At 35.5% G+C, this 18,316-nt stretch overlaps 1 protein-coding gene across 2 annotated transcripts in view; it reads left to right on the top strand.

The window, feature by feature from the left end:
• Positions 1-18,316, top strand: part of LOC101898609 (stAR-related lipid transfer protein 13) — a 277,625-nt gene that overhangs the window by 171,472 nt on the left and 87,837 nt on the right. For both annotated transcript variants that reach the window (XM_059119355.1, XM_059119354.1), the window contains exon 5: positions 591-1,682. In XM_059119355.1, coding sequence (XP_058975338.1) covers positions 591-1,682 — 1,092 coding nt within the window. The remainder of the gene's footprint in view (positions 1-590; positions 1,683-18,316) is intronic.

Genomic DNA, 18,316 nt, shown 5'->3' with positions numbered 1-18,316 from the left:
ACGAAATCCATACATGTGAGAAGATCATGGTGCGACTTAAGCGTCGGCATTATCTTTTGATGGATGTACCAGGATCTTGGCTGGCTCGATACCACGCTACGGGGGTAATGCGTTAAAGTCTTTCACTACCAACATGATGTTCAATCTTTTTCCCAACTTTGTGGGGCTTAAGAGCAACATTGTATGGATGGATGGGATGGACGGATGGAATGGTTGGTTGGCTGGCTGGCGGTTGGTTGGTGACTAAATTAAAACAGCCGCCGCTCGAGAAACTTGAATGATGACGTGATTTTTTTTTTTTTTGTTTCTTTTTTTCCAAACAGGGATAGGTCTAGAAACAACAGCAACACCAATCTATGTGGTGTAATAGCAAAAACCAAACATCATTTGTCCAATGTCATGTGAGAGCTAATTTATTGGCGATTCCATAGCTGGCTAGCTGGCAGCCGGCAGCCAGTCTAGATGAGATAAAAAAAAAATTAAATTAATTTTAAGCCAAATCCATTTGGCTGGAATTTTTTAAAATATAAATTGAATCAAAAAGGATTTGAAACTCATATTCCCTTCTCTTTCTCTCATTTTCTTTACAGCATGAAATCAATGAAGTTTTTGAATTGCATAAGGCCCGTCAAAAGCTGCAGCAAGAACAACAGCAATCTGAAGAGGACCATAACTCTTTTGAAAGTGATACAAATACAAAGGCCTCATCGTCCGTGAGCAACATGGAAAATCAAATAATAGACACATTAAAAGCGGCTGTCTCAAATGATGAATTGTCTCGCTCGACAGAATCTGATAGCGGCTTTGATAGTGCCACTGGCGGTGGTTGGCGGCGTGGCAATGCAATGTCGGCGAATCTAACAACGACAACGCCCGGCAATGGCAGTGGCAGCAACAAATTACCTTCCAGAGCCAAAGTGACAACTACAAGCAGCAACGGTCCAGCAATGGAAAATAATGACAGCCACTCGAATGACAGACGAGTGATGGAAAATGCTAGCAAAAATGAATTGCCTCTGGGTAGAACCGATTTAAAAGGCAAACCACCGCCAAAAGGTGCCTTAATCCCGGCCGCATGCGCGTCTATGACAGGGCCAGAACAGCAAGGTAAACAAGAACAAGATGCAGCCGCCACAGCATCGGCATCGGCATCATCATTAGCATGCCATCACACAGCATCGTCCTCATCATCATCGTCCAGCAACAACACATCTCCATCACCGTTGGCAGCCGCCGGTCCATCTTCGTCAACACTTAAGCGCCTGCGCAAACAATTGCAAAGCAAATCGCCAGCAGAAGTTGCCACCGATGATGTAAATATGTGGGCAAACAAATTCTTGCGAGATTTGGACAACTTAATGGCATCTGATAAAACAACAACGACATCTTCATCAGCAACAGCAGCAGCAGCAGCCACAACTAGCCCAACTGCTGGCACAGCATCATCGTCGAGAGCCTCCATATCACCGGGGCCAACATCACCGATGCTATTGTCCGCCGCTGCCACGGCTGTCATCCAAAGTCGTTATGGCAAGGGTGCCCATGATCGTTATGTTGTTATGGCCAATGGTGGATTTGAACAGCATCAACCCAGCTCGGCATCACCATCATCGTCATCAGCGGCAGGGACTGCCACAACAGCAACAACAACAAATGGCATAGTTTTGCGACCAGAAAAACATGTAAGTAAATATTGTTATTTTTTGTTGTTTGGGAGTTTTCATGGTACTTTATACCTTTGCATTGTACACCGAAACCATTTAGCTTGAATGCCTTTGCTATTTTCCCCAGCCCCCCTCCAGTGGAAGGCATTATGAATATATGTACCTATGCATGACCAAATAACCCATTGTCTGAGTACCACAAAAACTTAATAAGTTTAGCCCGTGTGGTGGAGGTGATAGAGTCATTGTCTTGACATCTTGATCTGGATGAATTTTTTTGGATGGCATTTTTTTGGATTTTTTCCTGAAATTTAAAAAGAAATGGAAAACTAATAAGGAAGTATGTCTTCTATGGAGAACAGGGAATATATAGGGATTTTTATATCCTTGACCATGTAAAAAATAATTATTTTGAAGAGTTTCAAAAAGTAATGACAAAATTAATAAAGGTTCTTTAACATTGAAAGCAATTTCTAAATTTTAAATAAAACATCGATTTTTTTAAATTAAAAATCATGAAACTTTATTATATCAAAAAAAAAACAGGCATAATAAGGTTATGTGTGGAATAAAATATTTTGCAGATGACCGTCGCACCTTTGCTGGCACACAGGCGAATTTGTAATGGCGGTTTTACATAAATGCTGAGGTATTTCAATAATGCAGCGTCGAATTTCCTCCTTTAAGGCTTGAGTCGTCATCGGCTTATTTGCGTAAACCATTGACTTTAAAAACCCCAAAGGAAAAAATCTAAAGGTGTAAAATCGCACGGTTTAGGCGGCCAATACTGGTCTCCAAAACGCGAAATAACAAGTCCTGGAAATGACAAATTTATTAATTAAAATTGTTTCTTTGACGGGGTGACATGTGGCGACATCTTGTTAAAACCTTATTCGGTTTGTAACCCCTCAAAATAATCATTTCAAATTCTATGATTTTTTGCCCATGTCATTGCCGCGGTGGTTCAGAATTAGTTTAGATTTTTTCGAATTGGTCACCTTAGGCAGGAATTATGGCCTGCGGTATTTTAGCCCATTTCCGGCGAAGCGCTTGCTTTGGGTGATCGACACTTTGGTATTTTTTAGTGACAACCTTGCTTTCCAAAATACTCCAGACACAATAGTCCAACGGATTGATATCCGGAGATTTTGGTGGCCATTGTGCACTGGAAATGAAGCGAGGAAACTCATAACCATTCTTTGGGTGACGCGTGCTGAGTGCGATGGTGCGAAGTCTACGGCCATAATATTCTGCATTTATTCTGATGCCACGGTCGATTAATACGAGCGGAGAGCGACCAACGGCTGTTATGGCGGGCCAAACCATCACCATGGCCGGCGCTTGAGTTCTGGTGGCCAACCGAAGGTGAACATTTTCAGCTGACGTCTTTGGCAAGTAAACACGATCACTTTGTCGGTTTGCAAACTTCTGAACAACGAATGTTTTCTCATCGGAGGGAACCAAATTCGGCAGTTCACCAATTTCGGCCAAGCGAAGCAACTCTTTTGTGTCTATTTACTTTCTGTTGCGGTGTAAGTTCTTGTATTTTTTGGAATTTCGATGGCTTTACCCCGAGCTCATTTTTCAATATTTGCCGAATGGAATATTGTGATATATTCAGCTCACGAGTCATTTTTCGGCCACTGCGATGCGTGTTTCGATGAAGTCGCTTCTTTATTTTTCGAACCATTTCTGCTGATGTTGCTGTTTTATTCCGTCCACTTCCTCGAAGTCGGGCTACGCTACCAGTACGCTCACGGTAATGAGCGATGGTACGAGACACAAACGATTTATTCACATTTAAATGCTGGAGTGCTAGCCACTTGTGGTTTTCCAGCCAAATATAAAGAAATCAAACTATCACGCTTGAATTCCATCACGAATAACATTTTTTCTGGAAAATTCTCACCAAAATGCTTTTATACGCTTGTAAACAATATAATGAGCTGTCACTGGAATAATTTTAACAGCTGTCGAACGAGTGGCTTCGAAATTACAGCAGTCTGAAGTTGGTTGCAGTTTTTCATCTGTCGTACGGAATTTTAAATTCCCTATTTTTTACCAAGAAATCTGACATGGAATTATTTAGAGGAAACTTCTACAAAAATTAGAACAAATTTCAGTAATCTTTTTTTAAATCACCATTTTTGTCATTTCGGGAAGTCATTGCAAAATTAAAAAAAAAAATCTGGATTTTTAGAACTCTAAAATATTTTAAAAATGTTTTTGAAAAAAAAAAAAAACACAATTATTTTTCAAAAATCTTAAAAATTTTATTGATTCTTGGTGTGGAAGTCTTTAATAAAAGATTCTTAAATCAGGCCAATGCTTGACACACGTATCAAGATTCAAAAAAAAAATATACCTCAAACGGCCACGGGGAATTGTCATATGATCATGCATATCCATGCATCGCCTTCATCTAACTTCGGTGCAAATATTGGGATTAAGTAATGGTAATAGCTTAATCAAGCTGTACAGAATTTATATTTACTGGACCTAATTCGTATATGTCTGAAGAATTGAGGTTATTCGAATATATGAATATCTTATTCCCCCAAAAATATCAATTCACTAAATTAAATAAAAATCATATTTTTAATTTAAATATTTCCCACGAAAAAAAAAAAAAATAAATAAATAACCATAGAATTCAAAATCTTGATAATAAAATTCAATAAATATTTATTTGTTGTAACCCATATTTTTTTTTTTATTTACATGGATCGAATGATTTTGGTAAACAAAGAACAAAAGAAGTCAACAAACAATGCATGTCTTTTTTTATTTTTTTTTTTTTTTTGTTTGCAATATTTATTTTTTGTAAATAATTATAACACTTTAACAACACTTTGTCATGACATCGTCGCTCGCTCGCTCGCTTTACATACATAAGGTTCCTCCATATGTGTAATGAGGAATATCATCAGACAACATTGAAGGCGACACTGTCACGTTGGACTATGGTAACAACATGTGTGAATACAACATCCTATGTTGTTGCATTGGAATTTTTTCTGTAAAGCAACTTGGATTAAAAGCATAAATCTGTATTTTACTTGGCGGTGGTGGTGGCTGGCTGGCTGGCTGTCTGGTTGTCGTTTTGACTTTAGCGCTCTGCAAGCAACAAGTTGATCTAATCTTAAAAAAATAATTTAATGCTCAGACAATGGTAAGCAGCCTGCCATCCAAGCATACAACCCGCCACATATGTAGACAATATGCTTACTAGCTGGTTGGCTGTCCCAAGACTCATTGCCACCACGAAGATTCAACAAGCATGATGATGCCGGGCAGTGAATTCACACCAGCCAGGCAGCCAACCAACCAAAACTTTGTCATCATTATGCCCGCCTGAGCTTTAACAATACAAAGGATATGATTAAACTTAGCCAATTTTTGCCGGCTCCCCCCCCCCCCCCCCCAAAATAAATGATAGCCAAGCGGGGCAATATGTTTCGTCTTAAGACTACATTTGACAATAATGCTCTACAAACCAATAAATGTCGTTCATATAAGTCAGATGGACAGACAAATTGTGTTGGGAAACGCATTCATATGCGTTGGAGTTGTCCATATCAGGTTGTGCTTTGCGGGGGAAGGGGGCGCCGAATCGAGGAATTTAAGCAAATCATAGATTGTCCTCAAAATGAAATATAAGACAATCGCCAACGCTTTAATCAGCAAAAACTAAAAAAAAAAAACATAAATAAAACAGGTTCACATTGCAATTCGATAAACGAAGAGCTGAGTCATGATTTTGGCAGGTCATTGCGAATGGAAGACATTATCTGGGGACATTATTCAGGGAATAAATATATAGCCTACCCAAAGAACTTTGAATACCCTCAACCATATGGAAGATATCTACAAATTAAAAAAAAATAATCCAAAAATCATAGAATTAACAAACATAGGGAGTTACAGTTATATTGGGGCCTATGCGAAGACGTGGACCTACATAGGCAGTTTTCTGCCATAGACTGTAGCACCCATTAGGGAACTTCAAATACGAAATTTTAAACAATTTCGGTGAATATTGTCGCTAAAACAATCAAAATACCGAATAGAAGGAGGTACCTTTATATGGGGGCTATACGAAGACCTGGACCTGCAAATGTAATTTTCTCACAGATGGTAGTACCAATTAGGAAAATACGAAATTAGGAAAAAGCGAAATTTTGAGCGATTCTGGTGGAATCTGTAACATAACAATAACATAACTCCCACTTTTCAGAAAAATCAGTATGCAATAGTGACTAAAACCAGCAAAAAAATTAAATCTGACGGTATGGGGCCTACACCAAGACCTGGACCTATATATACAATTTTCAATTCGAAAAAACCTGCAGTCCTAAAACACAGCTGAGTAAAATTTGATTTCGTTCGGAAGCTATAGTGGTTTCCACAGACGGAGTGCCAGAAAGACCGGCGAACATTACTAAATCGACATAGAATTTTATGCTGATCAAAATATATATACTTTGTGGGGTTTTAAAATATTTACTTCGAGTTGTCACAAAGATTTACATTTTTTAGCATACTTTTAGGCTTTAAGGGCAATTTTTCAGATGTTAGACTAAAAAAAAAAAATATATTCTATTCAATACTAGATTTATACTATAAACATTAATAAAAGTTTAAAAAATTCTGAGTAACGCCTAAAAGTATACCATTAAAATACTAAGTATAAATGTGGAAAAAGTCACTTTACATATGACTCTAACATGATGTATAATCGGTCCCGTTTAATATCAACTTCTATATAGAAATAAGCAATTGGTGACGACATAATTTTGATTTCCACAGACGAACTGACTAAATCGACATGGAATTTTAAGCTGATCATGAATACAGGGTGATATAAAACAACTGCAACAAAGTCAAGCGCCATATTTTTATTTTTATTTATTTATTTTATTTTTTCTTTTTTTTTTTTTTGAATGAAAGTAAAAATTGTCGGAAATAGCATCAAATTTTAGAATAAGTTTAGATTTGCTTGAATTGGAAAACCTTGGCACAAATTATAGCCATCATGAATTATGTCCTATTATATTTTCAAAATATTGAATATAGGGGGGTATACAGGATGAGATAAAAAAAACTGCAACAAAGTCAAACGCCATTGTTTTTACATTTTGTTTTTAAATTTTATTGAATGAAAGCAAAAAATGTCGGAAATAGCATGAAATTTTAGAATAAGTTTAGATTTGTTCGAATTGGTCACCTTTAGCACGAATTGTGGCCTTCAAACGGCCTATGAAACCGTCACACGCTGCCCGGAAGTTGCTCTGCGGTATTTTGGCCCATTCCCGGCGAAGCGCTTGCCTGAGGTGATCGACACTTTGGTATTTTTTAGTGCCAACCTCGTTTTCCAAAATACTCCAGACACAATAGTCCAACGGATTGGTATCCGGAGATTTGGTGGCCATTGTGCGCTGGAAATGAAGCAAGTAACCCCATTTTGTAACCATTCTTGAGTGGCGCGTGCTGAGTGCGATGGTGCTGAGTCCTGTTGTAATGTCCAGGGTCCGCGGCCAAAATGTTTGCGTGACCAAGGCTTTAATACATCCCCCAGAATATTTTCGCGATAATATTCACCATTTATTCTAATGCCACGGTCGATTAATATGAGCGGAGAGCGACCATCGGCTGTTATGGCGGCCCACACCATCATCATGGCCGGCGCTTGAGTTCTGGTGGTCAACCGAAGGTGCACATTTTCAGCTGACCTCTTTGGCAAGTAAACACGATCTCTTTGTTCGTTTGCAAACTTCTGGACAACGAATGTTTTCTCATCGGAGACAACAAAATTCGGCACTTTCGGCCAAGCGAAGAAACTATTTATCCCTTTTCAGTCTATTTACTTTCTGTTGCGGTGTAAGTTCGTGCACTTTTTGGAATTCAATGGCTTTACCCCGAAGTAATTTTGCAATAAAATGTAAAAGCAACATTTAGATTTTGAAAAATTTTTGTAATTTTAATTTTGTAATTTAGCAGATTTAGTACATTTACTTTGTGGGCAGACCTTTTATTTTTGCTTTCTCCCTCTCTTTATAAGAATATCTTTTTTTTATTCTCTCGAATTTCAATTGACCTAAATATCCGCATCAATAATGGAAAAAAGATCACTAGAGCATTTTTTTTATTTAAAACGGCTTTCTATTTAAAACTTCCATAGGATATCAATCTAACTTACTCCAATTCTCTTCTAATACCCCATAACATAATTTCACATAGAAAATACATTGATTTTTTTAGCAGTTTTCCTCTGCTCTGCCTATTTATGTGGCTGATTTCTTTTGCCTGAGATTTTGTTTTCTGTTATAAATGTGGTGACAAAATCGACAGAGATTGCATAAAGGTTTCTATTACCTCTCGATTGCAACAACAACAACAACATAGTAAAAAAATACAAGAAGAAAGACCCAACTCACATTAGCGGGATAGCTGACTAAATTGAGGTTGAATATGTTGTTCACAAACTCCATGAGGAGACTGGGCTCACTTGCATCGACACATATATTTTTGGAAGACACGACATGCCAACACATCCACTCTGACATACATACATACAAACATACTGTATAAACGATTTTTACAATATATTTTGCATATCAATTTATGAAATTGTTCATGAAATAACCATAAATTCTTAATTTTACCAAAGTGGCCTACGACGACGACAACGTCGTCCGATCCAAAAAGAAAAAATAAATAAAAAAAAAATTGGCGGTACTAAAGACCGAGATTGCTGTTTTAGGTTTCAATGTTTCAATGTGTGTTGAGCAAAGAAAGGTACAAACGAATTCAGACCTAAAACACACACACATACAATCGTATGGGCCAAGACGTCGGTCTCGGTCTCAAGTTTTGTATTTATTGAATTTGTTGTTCATAAGTTTGTCTCTCATCTGGAGGTCGCCTTAAAGGTTACATGCTAACGTGTTGTTGTTTTGTTGTATGCCACATAAAAATCCCTGACAGAGCTGCCTAGCTAGCTAGCAAGCCAAACCACCATAACCAGCAAAAGTGATCATGTCCTTTTGGTGGCAAACGTGAGATCAAACATATGTTATTACACGTCTCTATATAGGTATAGGTTGTTTTTATTTATTCAAACCATTCTTGACATAATCTTGTTCGTTGGCTTGAGACTGTTCCACTTTTTCCCTTCAAACTTTTGTGGAATACAGGAAAAAAAAAAACTAGGTGGAGTTGGAGGTTTTTGGGTGACTTAGTTTTATTGCTGGTGACCGCCGCCTAACCGGGAGATTGAGATTAGCCGATAGTCTTTAATATATTATGAAATTACTTTATTAGAAGTTGGAGGTGGTGGTTATTTGGAAATTTTTGTAATTTTCAAATTTATGCTGATCGGTTTCTATTGGGAAATTTTAATGAATTTCAGGTCACAGCATGGGGTTGAATGAATAAGGAATAAAATGATTTTTTATGATTTCACTGAGGTCTTAATACAAATTTTGTATAACGGCAAATAAATATAATACAAAAAAAAAAGTCGCAGAAAGAATTTGGCAATGAATGACTAGGATCCTCAAAATTTAGGTGGATAACCATTAGGAGATGGCATATGGGGTTTCTTAAATGTATTCTTTTATTTTTAGGAAATTGGAAAAGCCTGTGGTTATTATATGCAGCAACAGGCTTAAATTCATTTCAAATTTAAAGGCATGGAATGTTTAGCTAGATAGTCACGAGGAGATCGCATATGGAGTCTCTTAAATTTATTCTGTAATTTTTAGGAAATGGGAAAAATCTTCAATAAATATATACAACAATATGAGCCATCTATATTTCAGTATTTAATATGACATATGACATTTTTGGTTCAAACTTTAAGGGCTTTAAAATGTATAAATGTATGGTAATATGTTTCAATAGCAAAACTTTAATGAATTTCCGGGCAATGCATGGATTTGGAATAATAAAAAATTAAATGTTTAGTATTACTCTTTTGAGGTCTTCACAATAATTGGGAAAGAGCGAATCAGGTAATGAATACATGATATAGAAAGATCTTAAAATTAAGCCATCTACATCTAAATGTTACCTATGATATATGGCATTTTCGTTGCATACTTCAAGGGCGTTGACAATTTTCAAGTTTATGTTGATATAGAAAAATTTTAGGAAATTTTTAATAAACCTCCGGACACAGCATGGTGTTGGTAAAATTTAGAGTTTAGTGGTTTGCAACGACATTGATTTAAAAGTAAATAACTGATATGTTTTAAGTGAGTAATTGGCGCTAAATATTAGTTGTTAAATGTTTATATAGTTGATTTTCGAAGCATAAGTTGGTAATTTGTTCCTAGTAAATCAATGGGACAATGGCATAACCTTATGGCGCAAAATGAAAAAATAATTCTTCTAATTCTAGAATAGTTCTTCCTTTCACATTTCCCGTGTAAAACAGAATTTTACGTTACTATCAAGTCTTAACTCTAAAAAGACCAAGGAAAAATGGATCAAATAAAAAATATTTTCAATTTTTTTGAGTAAATTAATTCGAATATTTCCTTTGACATACAGTGGAAATAGAGATTTCTTTTTAATGTAAGATGTTTTCAGAGAGTACCTCTAAAAAAAAATTAATACTGAAATAATCTTGAAATTTCACATAAGGGCTATTATTGCTGCAAGTGAAGGCAGTAGTTTTTGGAAATTCAGTATAAACCGAGCGAATCAAGGCTACGAACCGCAATATTACATTATTTGCTACAATTAGTTCAGATCTTCTCAAAAATGACGAAAAGGTCTTCTTAAGAACATTTATTAAGTGTTAGCGGCTGAATTTAGTGCGCGAAAGAATCTGCAAAAAGTTCTAATTGAAAACACATGTTATATTGGGCGCCATCTACCCTTGATTATTTGTATTGAATCAAGGGATTTGTATTGATGCTGCAGTAAACGATACCCCGCAGTACGCTATATATCACAAATGAATTCAACTTTATGTGTAGACTCTCTGTCGGTTGTCGTAGTGTCCTTACATCTGCACGAATATTGCAAAAAAATTTCTAATTGAAAACACATTTTACATTGGGCGCCATCTACACTTAAATATTTGCATTGAATCAAGAAATCTGTGTTGATGTCGTATCAAGAGCAGAACTTTCAGGAGCTAAATAATGCTGGGAGAAGGTTTTGAAAATTACATTACTAAATACCATTATAAAATTGGAAATTGTGGACACCAAATGAAATATTGAAGTTGATCCAAGACATAAATTTCTAATCTAAAGTTTTCATTCAGGTTCAGATTTCCAATTTTCTTCTATATCTTTAGGAAAATAACTACCAAGGGACGCCATCTATAAATAACTGTTGAAATGCACAAATGTATATTTTGGTATATTTTTGAAGCATATCTTTTGGGCGCCAAATGTGAATATTACTAGAATATTGAAATTGTTACATGTACAAGTTAGAACAATACTTATTCTAAAAATAAATAAATAAATAAATAAAAGAAATTCCAAAGAAATTGAACCAGTATTTTGTATATTATTGTGTGTCACAATTAATGCCATCTTGGATATATTTTCAACTTCAATTTTAGTTCCCTATCTGCGGCATACTTTTAGGCGTGGTAAATACAAATAAAACATCAAATTATGTAGAAAAACTAAAATACGTAACTGAATTTGCAAAAGAATAAAATAAAGGATCGAACTAGTTCAATTATAGGAACAGTTTCAAAATGAACTAAAATGAGAGAATAATTTTGAATTTAGAAAAATTTGTAACCCCATTACTTTTTTAACTCCTCAAAATAATAATCTCAGTCTCCGATTATCTGTGAATTTGTTAATTTATTAATGCCATCTTGGATATATTTTTAATGCCAATTTTAGTTCCCTATTTGCGGCATACTTTTGGGCGTGGTAAATACAAATAAAACACCAAATTATGTAGAAAAACTAAAATACGTAACTGAATTTCCAAAAGAATAAAATAAAGAAACGAACTAGTTCAATTATAGGAACAGTTTCAAAATGAACTAAAATGAGACAATAATTTTGAATTTAGAAAAAATTGTAAAGTCATTATTTTTTCAACTCCTCGAAATAATAATCTCAGTCTATGAAAAAAAATACAAATTCAAAATCCGGGAAAATTAAGTAATATTTATAGTACATACAGATTTTCAAAAAAAAAAAAAAAAAAAATAAATAAATAAATAAAATAAAAAAATAACGGCAACAATTCATCCCAGATAAAATCTTAAGTTTATTTCGGATTTTTTTTTTAATTTGAAATTAATTTAGTTTAAGCTATTTGAAGTACTTTTTTCGCATTTTCCAAAAGAAACCCTAATTTTTATTTTGGATTTTTTTATTCGTATTTTTTTAGTATTTTCCGCAAAGTAAAGTATTTTCCGCATTTTCCGAAAAAACAAAATCCATTTCTTACATTTATTATGGAGATTTTTTTATTCGGAGTTTTTTTTTCGAAATTGGAATCACATATTGTAATATAGGAAATAGAAAAAATGTTTGGTTTAAAATCATCTTTAAACCCCCACTTTGCGAAATTAGATATCCCAAACAGAAAAAAGAGGCCACTAAAACTAAATGTTGATCTTATACAAATATGTGTGCGCATACTTAACAAACATAGAAGAGGAAAAAATATGTAAGTGCAGTGGTTATCCCCCCATACTCTCTCTGAAAACCAAGTACATATTAAAGCAAACTGCATCTAGATAAGAGCTCCAGCTCCCAAAATGCTCCAATTTTATTTGTTGAGTTTGTCTGTTTTTGTGGATCAACTCATATGTTTATTGTACGTAGGTATGTTTATATGTATGTTGTAGGTATGGTGGTATCATATCTAAAACTAAACAATATATATAAACGGAGAAAAACTGCTTATGCTACTGGTAAATACGATTGTGGTGATGCTGGCTGGCTGGCCGACTGCTGGTAATATGAGTGCTAGTTGCATGTATTGTCTTTGGGGTTTGAAATTCAGTTTCAGTTTGTCTGTGTGTCTGTCTGTCTGTCCGTCGACCAACCATTCAGCTAACATGTAAATGATGTGTTGACAGCATGCATTGTTTGTTCAACTCTTTACGTTGCTGGATATTACCACAGAAAAGCAAAAGCATCAACAACATAATGCTCCCCATTCACCAGCAACTAAAACAAAAAATATAAAAAGTTGGAAGAAAAAAGATAAACTGTTTATTGAGGAATAGTTAAATAAATTAAACATATTTGTTTGTAAGTATTTTTTATCTCATTTAAATGTGATCTGTGTTACACTTTCCTATACACATACATACGTGTGTACATAGATAGACCACCAAAAAAAAAAGTCAAACATCAAATTTGCCTTTCAAAAGCCAAACAAGCCTTGGATCCAAGTTTGAGGTTTTGGTTTTTGGGTTCCCCCACAAAAAAAAACAAAGTTTGTTTTTCGGGAAAACTGTTGTATGCAGTTTGTTTTATGTTTATCATATTAAACTTTTGACCTGATATGCATACAGATAAAATGTATTTTTGTATATGAAATGGTTTTCTTTTGCCTTAATTAAATTTAATATACATGAGTAAAAATTGTTGTTAGTTATGCGGCATATCCCATGAAAAAAGACAAACATTTAAAAGGGGGTAAATATTATTTTAATTTTGTAGAGCTAGCCGTTGAATTTGGACTAATAATTGTCGTTTGTAATCTAAAAGCCATAGACATTAATTAAACAAACAAAAAAAAAAAAAAAAATACAGAGATTGGACGAATAAGCATTTATGCGACTGAGATTAAATTAATATTTTTAATATTTTTTAAATTTATATTTTTATTTATAAAAATTAATATTTTATTTATTAAATTTAGGGCTACAAAATTATTTTTTTTATTTTAATGAGATGGAAAACATTACAAATTTTGGTATATTGGAAATGAAAAAAAATATTAAAAAAAATATCGTGAGAATTTCTACACCGGAGGTAACCTAAATAAAACTTTCAGCCAAATCGGTTGGAACATACGGCAAATATCCTAACAATAATTAAAATCCAGACAAAAACCTTTGTAGTGAGGCAGTAGGAAAAATATTTGCCTCGAAAATTCAGCAGATTATGAAAGTAGAGAAAAATCAAAAATAGAGGGGACAAGTTCTCCCCTCTTCGACACTTTATGAAATCTTTGGATTAAGATTCCTTGGAATCCATGCATCTTAGGTATGTAGTGTCCTTGGTGATCGACACTTTGGTATTTGTTAGTGCCAACCTTGCTTTCTAAAATACTGCAGACACAATAGTCCAACGGATTGGTATCCGGAGATTTTGGTGGCCATTGTGCGCTGGAAATGAAGCGAGGAACCTCATTTTGTAATAACTCTTGGGTGGCGCGTGCTGAGTGCGATGGTGCTGAGTCCTGTTGGAATGTCCAAGTTCTGCGGCAAAAATATTTGCGTACCCAACGCTTTGTATTAAAGAATATTTTTTCGCGATAATATTCGGCATTTATTCTGATGCCACGGTGGATTAATTCGAGCGAAGAACGACTGTCGGCGCTTGAGTTCCGGTGGCCAACCGAAGGTGCACATTTTCAACTGACCTCTGTGGCAAGTACACACGATAATTTTGTTTGTTTACAAACTGCAGGACAACGAATGTTTTTCTAATTGGAGAAACCCAAATTCGGAAGTTCACCACTTTTGGCCATGCGAAGCAACTCTTTTGCTCTTTTGAGTATATTTTCTTTCTGTTTCGGTGTAAGTTCTTGCACTTTTTCGAATTTTTCATTTTTCAATATTTGCCGAATGGAATATTGCGATATGTTTAGCTCATGAGCCATTTTTCGGCCACTGCGGCGTGGGTTTCAATCAAGTCGCATCTGTCCTTTTCGTACCATTTCTGCTGATGTTGCTGTTTTCTTCCGTCCACTTCCATGACATCGGGCTACGCTACCAGTATCGCGGTAACGAGCGATGGTACGAGACACAAAAGATTTATCCACATTTAAATGCTGGAGTGCTCTAACGATAGCCACTTATGGTTTTCCAGCCAAATATGAAGAAATCAAACTATCACGCTTGAATTCCATCACGAATAATTTTTTTCTTTAAAATGCTCACCAAAATTCTTTTGTACGTTTGTAAACAATATAAAGAGCTGCCGCTGGAATAATTTTAATAGCTGTCGGACTAGTGGCTTAGAAATGACAGCAGTCTGAAGTTGGTTGCATTTTTTTTTCATCTCACCCTGTATAGGTTTACCTTTTTGTAAAGCCCCCATTCCCGATATTCGGTAGTTTAATGATTTTTGCCACATTTTGGCACGGATTTGTCTAGAAATTGGAATTTGTAGGTCATAATGGGCTCTAGCTCTGATAGCGCAACATTGTATTTATAGGTCCACGTTTTGTATAGCCTCCATATAACGGTACCTTCCGATATTCGGTATTCACACATTCACATTTACCCACGTAATTGGAACAATGTTGTCCCTTTTTAATTTTGTCAAATAATTCTTAAAGCCTGGAGATGATCTCCAGCTGATGGTCATCTTCATACTTTGTGTAGCTTCATTGAATTTCAGTTTCGCCTCCTTCCTGCAGAATAAGGGTTAGTATTACACACACCATTTTTTTCGGTCAATTTTTTTCTCTCCCTTTTTCTTGTTCTTGATTTATGCCGGTTACTGCACGCGCTACGCATTGTAATATAATGACCTAATTTTGGAATTTTTTTGTAAACTTTTTTTCGATTTTTTTTTGTTTTTGGGATAGCTTGTTGAAACTACATTTTGATCATGCTGTGTGTGACGGTCGTTAAGGTCTGGTTTACTTGTGCCATTTGCATTCGGCCAAAAATGGGGGAAACAGATGTTTTGTGATTTTTTTGTTTGGTTTTTCAAAAAAGATTGAAAGGACAAATGAGGATAATAATGATAAAGCAGACATGATAGGGGACAAATTGAAAATAAACAACGCATATGGGAAGGATACCCGTTTGGGAGAAGGGAATTTCAAAGACAAAGCAGGTTGTCAATTAAAAACTGAAAAAAGGTACTTGACAATAAAAATTCTTGTGGTCTATTAAAATGCAATGGTTCACGAGGAAATTAAAAGCTAAGTTCAAATTTTATTATACCCTTCATCATAATGTGAAAAATTGCTCCTGCAGATCCCGATCTACGTATAACCCCCAAATAACTGTACCTCCCTATATTCGATATTTTTATGAATATAGCGACCTTATTCACAGGAATTGTTTTAAACTTCATACTTCGTTCGAAAATTGCATATACAGGTCCAGGTCTTCATATAGGCCCCATACTATAACGATAGCTACCGATATTCGGAATTGTGATAGTTTTATATTGTCGCCAAAACTAGAATTTATTCAAATTTCGTATTTAAAGTTCGTTATGGGTACCTTGGCATATGAAAAAAAAATTGCATATGCAGGTGTACGTCTTCGCATATCCCCCATATAACGATGGCTCCTGATATAACGATAACTCCCGATATTCCGTATGTAATGATTTTAGCAACATTATTCACCGGAATTGATTCAAATTTCTTATTTAAAGTTCGGAATCGGTACTACAGCACATGACAAATATTATGCCCCATATAACGGTTTGAGCGGTATTTTTCCACAATTTTTTTAATTTTCAAACTCCTTCAAAATTGTAGAGGACCCTCCAAAAAAAATTCGGCCCGGTTTATTATTTTTATTTCTGCCTCATCAGATGAAGGGAAGCCTTCAACACCTTGAAACACCTTGAAATATTCGTTGCAGGTCTCATATAGCATATATATTATTGATAAGCGAAAAATGCTATATTAATATTCCTCTTAAAGTCTGTCCTTTTATCTGCTGAATTCACGATATAGACCATGTCGACCTTTAATATTCGATAAAAAAAATAAATTAAAATACTGGTCCTCATAGACCACATTCCCTTGCAAAAAATCAGTGTCTATTATTTAAAGTAGACCATTATACAGTGTGAGATGAAAAAAATGCAACAAAGTCGAACGCGGAATCGGAAACAGCATCAAATTTTCGAAAAAGTGTACATATGTTCGAATTGCTCACTTTTGGCACGAATTATGGCCTTAAAACGGCAAATGAAACCGTCACACGCTGCCGGAATGTTGCTCTGCGGTATTATTGCCCATTCCCGGCGAAGCGCTTGCTTCAGGTTATCGACACTTTATTATTTTTTAGTGCCAATCTTGGTTTCCAAAATATGTACTCTGGACACATTGGTCCAACGGATTGGTATCCGGAAATAAAGCGAGAAACCTCATTTTTTAACCATTCTTGGGTGGCGCGTGCTGAGTGCGATGATGTTGAGTCCTGTTGGAATGTCCAAGGGCTACTGCCAAAAGGTTTGAGTGCACAAGGCTTGAATACACCCTTCAAAATATTTTCGCAATAATATTCGGCATTTATTCTGATGCCACGGTCGATTCATCGAACGGAGAGCGACCATCGGCTGTTATGGCGGCCCACACCATCATCATTGCCGGCGCCCGAGCTAATTTTTCAATATTTGCCAAATGGAATATTACGACATGTTCAGCAATTTTTCGGTCACTGCGACGCCGGTTTCGATCAAGGCGCTTCTATACTTTTCGAACCATTTCTGGCGATGTTGCTGTTTTCTTCCGTCTACTTCCTTGACGTCGGTCTACGCTACCAGTACCAGTATCACGGTAACGAACGATAGTACGAGACACAAAAGATTTATTCGCATTTAAATGCTGGAGTGCTCTAACGATAGCCACTTGTGGTTTCTTCATCTCACCTCTCTATATTCAGAACCTCATCCCAAAATGTCAATGTAGCACTATAATTCGTATTTTAACCAGGATGGCCGATATTGAAAATGGGCTTTACCGCTCCATGTCTAGGCATCGACTCCATATTAGCGAGCATGCCGATTTTCGGCATTTCGAAATTTTCAGCCATTATTTTCAATATTCCAGTATTAATTTTTAATATTAGTATTAAAAGTTCATATTATATCCAGGATAACTGATATTTAAAATAGGCTTTTTAGGTCCATGTTTAGGCAACGTGTTCATATAAACTCCTGATTTTCGGCATTTTGAAGGTTTAAGTCTTTGTTCTCAGTTCTGTATAAACCTGGGCCATATTTTTTTGTTAGTATTATTATTTGTTTTTGTCCAGGATAATCGATTTCTGAGCCACCTCGTGCCGTTCATTTCCACTCAAAAACACCCAGACATACCTACTGTAAACTATCAAAAAAGTGATCAAAGATTTTATTCCCGGCCTTCCACATAAATTAATTTAAGACAAGCCGAAAAGAACATCTTGTCAAATACAACAACCAAGGGAACACATTTAAAGCCCATGTTTTCAATAAACGAAAAAAAAATCTCAACATTTCATCAAGCAAATACTTGCAACTTTCTCAATTATCATTAAAATGCCATAAAAACCCAAACAACCTCCGAAATGTAGTTCATATTTTGAAAAACCATAAAAAAATGATACAACTCGTCAATGGGGGGACACATGCTTTGATGGCCAACCGAAAAAACAATAAAATTTACTCGCTGTTAGTTAACACAACACTAACCTATATTTACCGAAAAAACGACAACAACGCTACAACAACAACAAACATAAA

The sequence above is a fragment of the Musca domestica genome, unplaced genomic scaffold (genome assembly GCF_030504385.1).
Source record: "Musca domestica strain aabys unplaced genomic scaffold, Musca_domestica.polishedcontigs.V.1.1 143, whole genome shotgun sequence".
Taxonomy (NCBI): domain Eukaryota; kingdom Metazoa; phylum Arthropoda; class Insecta; order Diptera; family Muscidae; genus Musca; species Musca domestica.
This window is presented reverse-complemented; position numbering and strand designations above follow the sequence as displayed.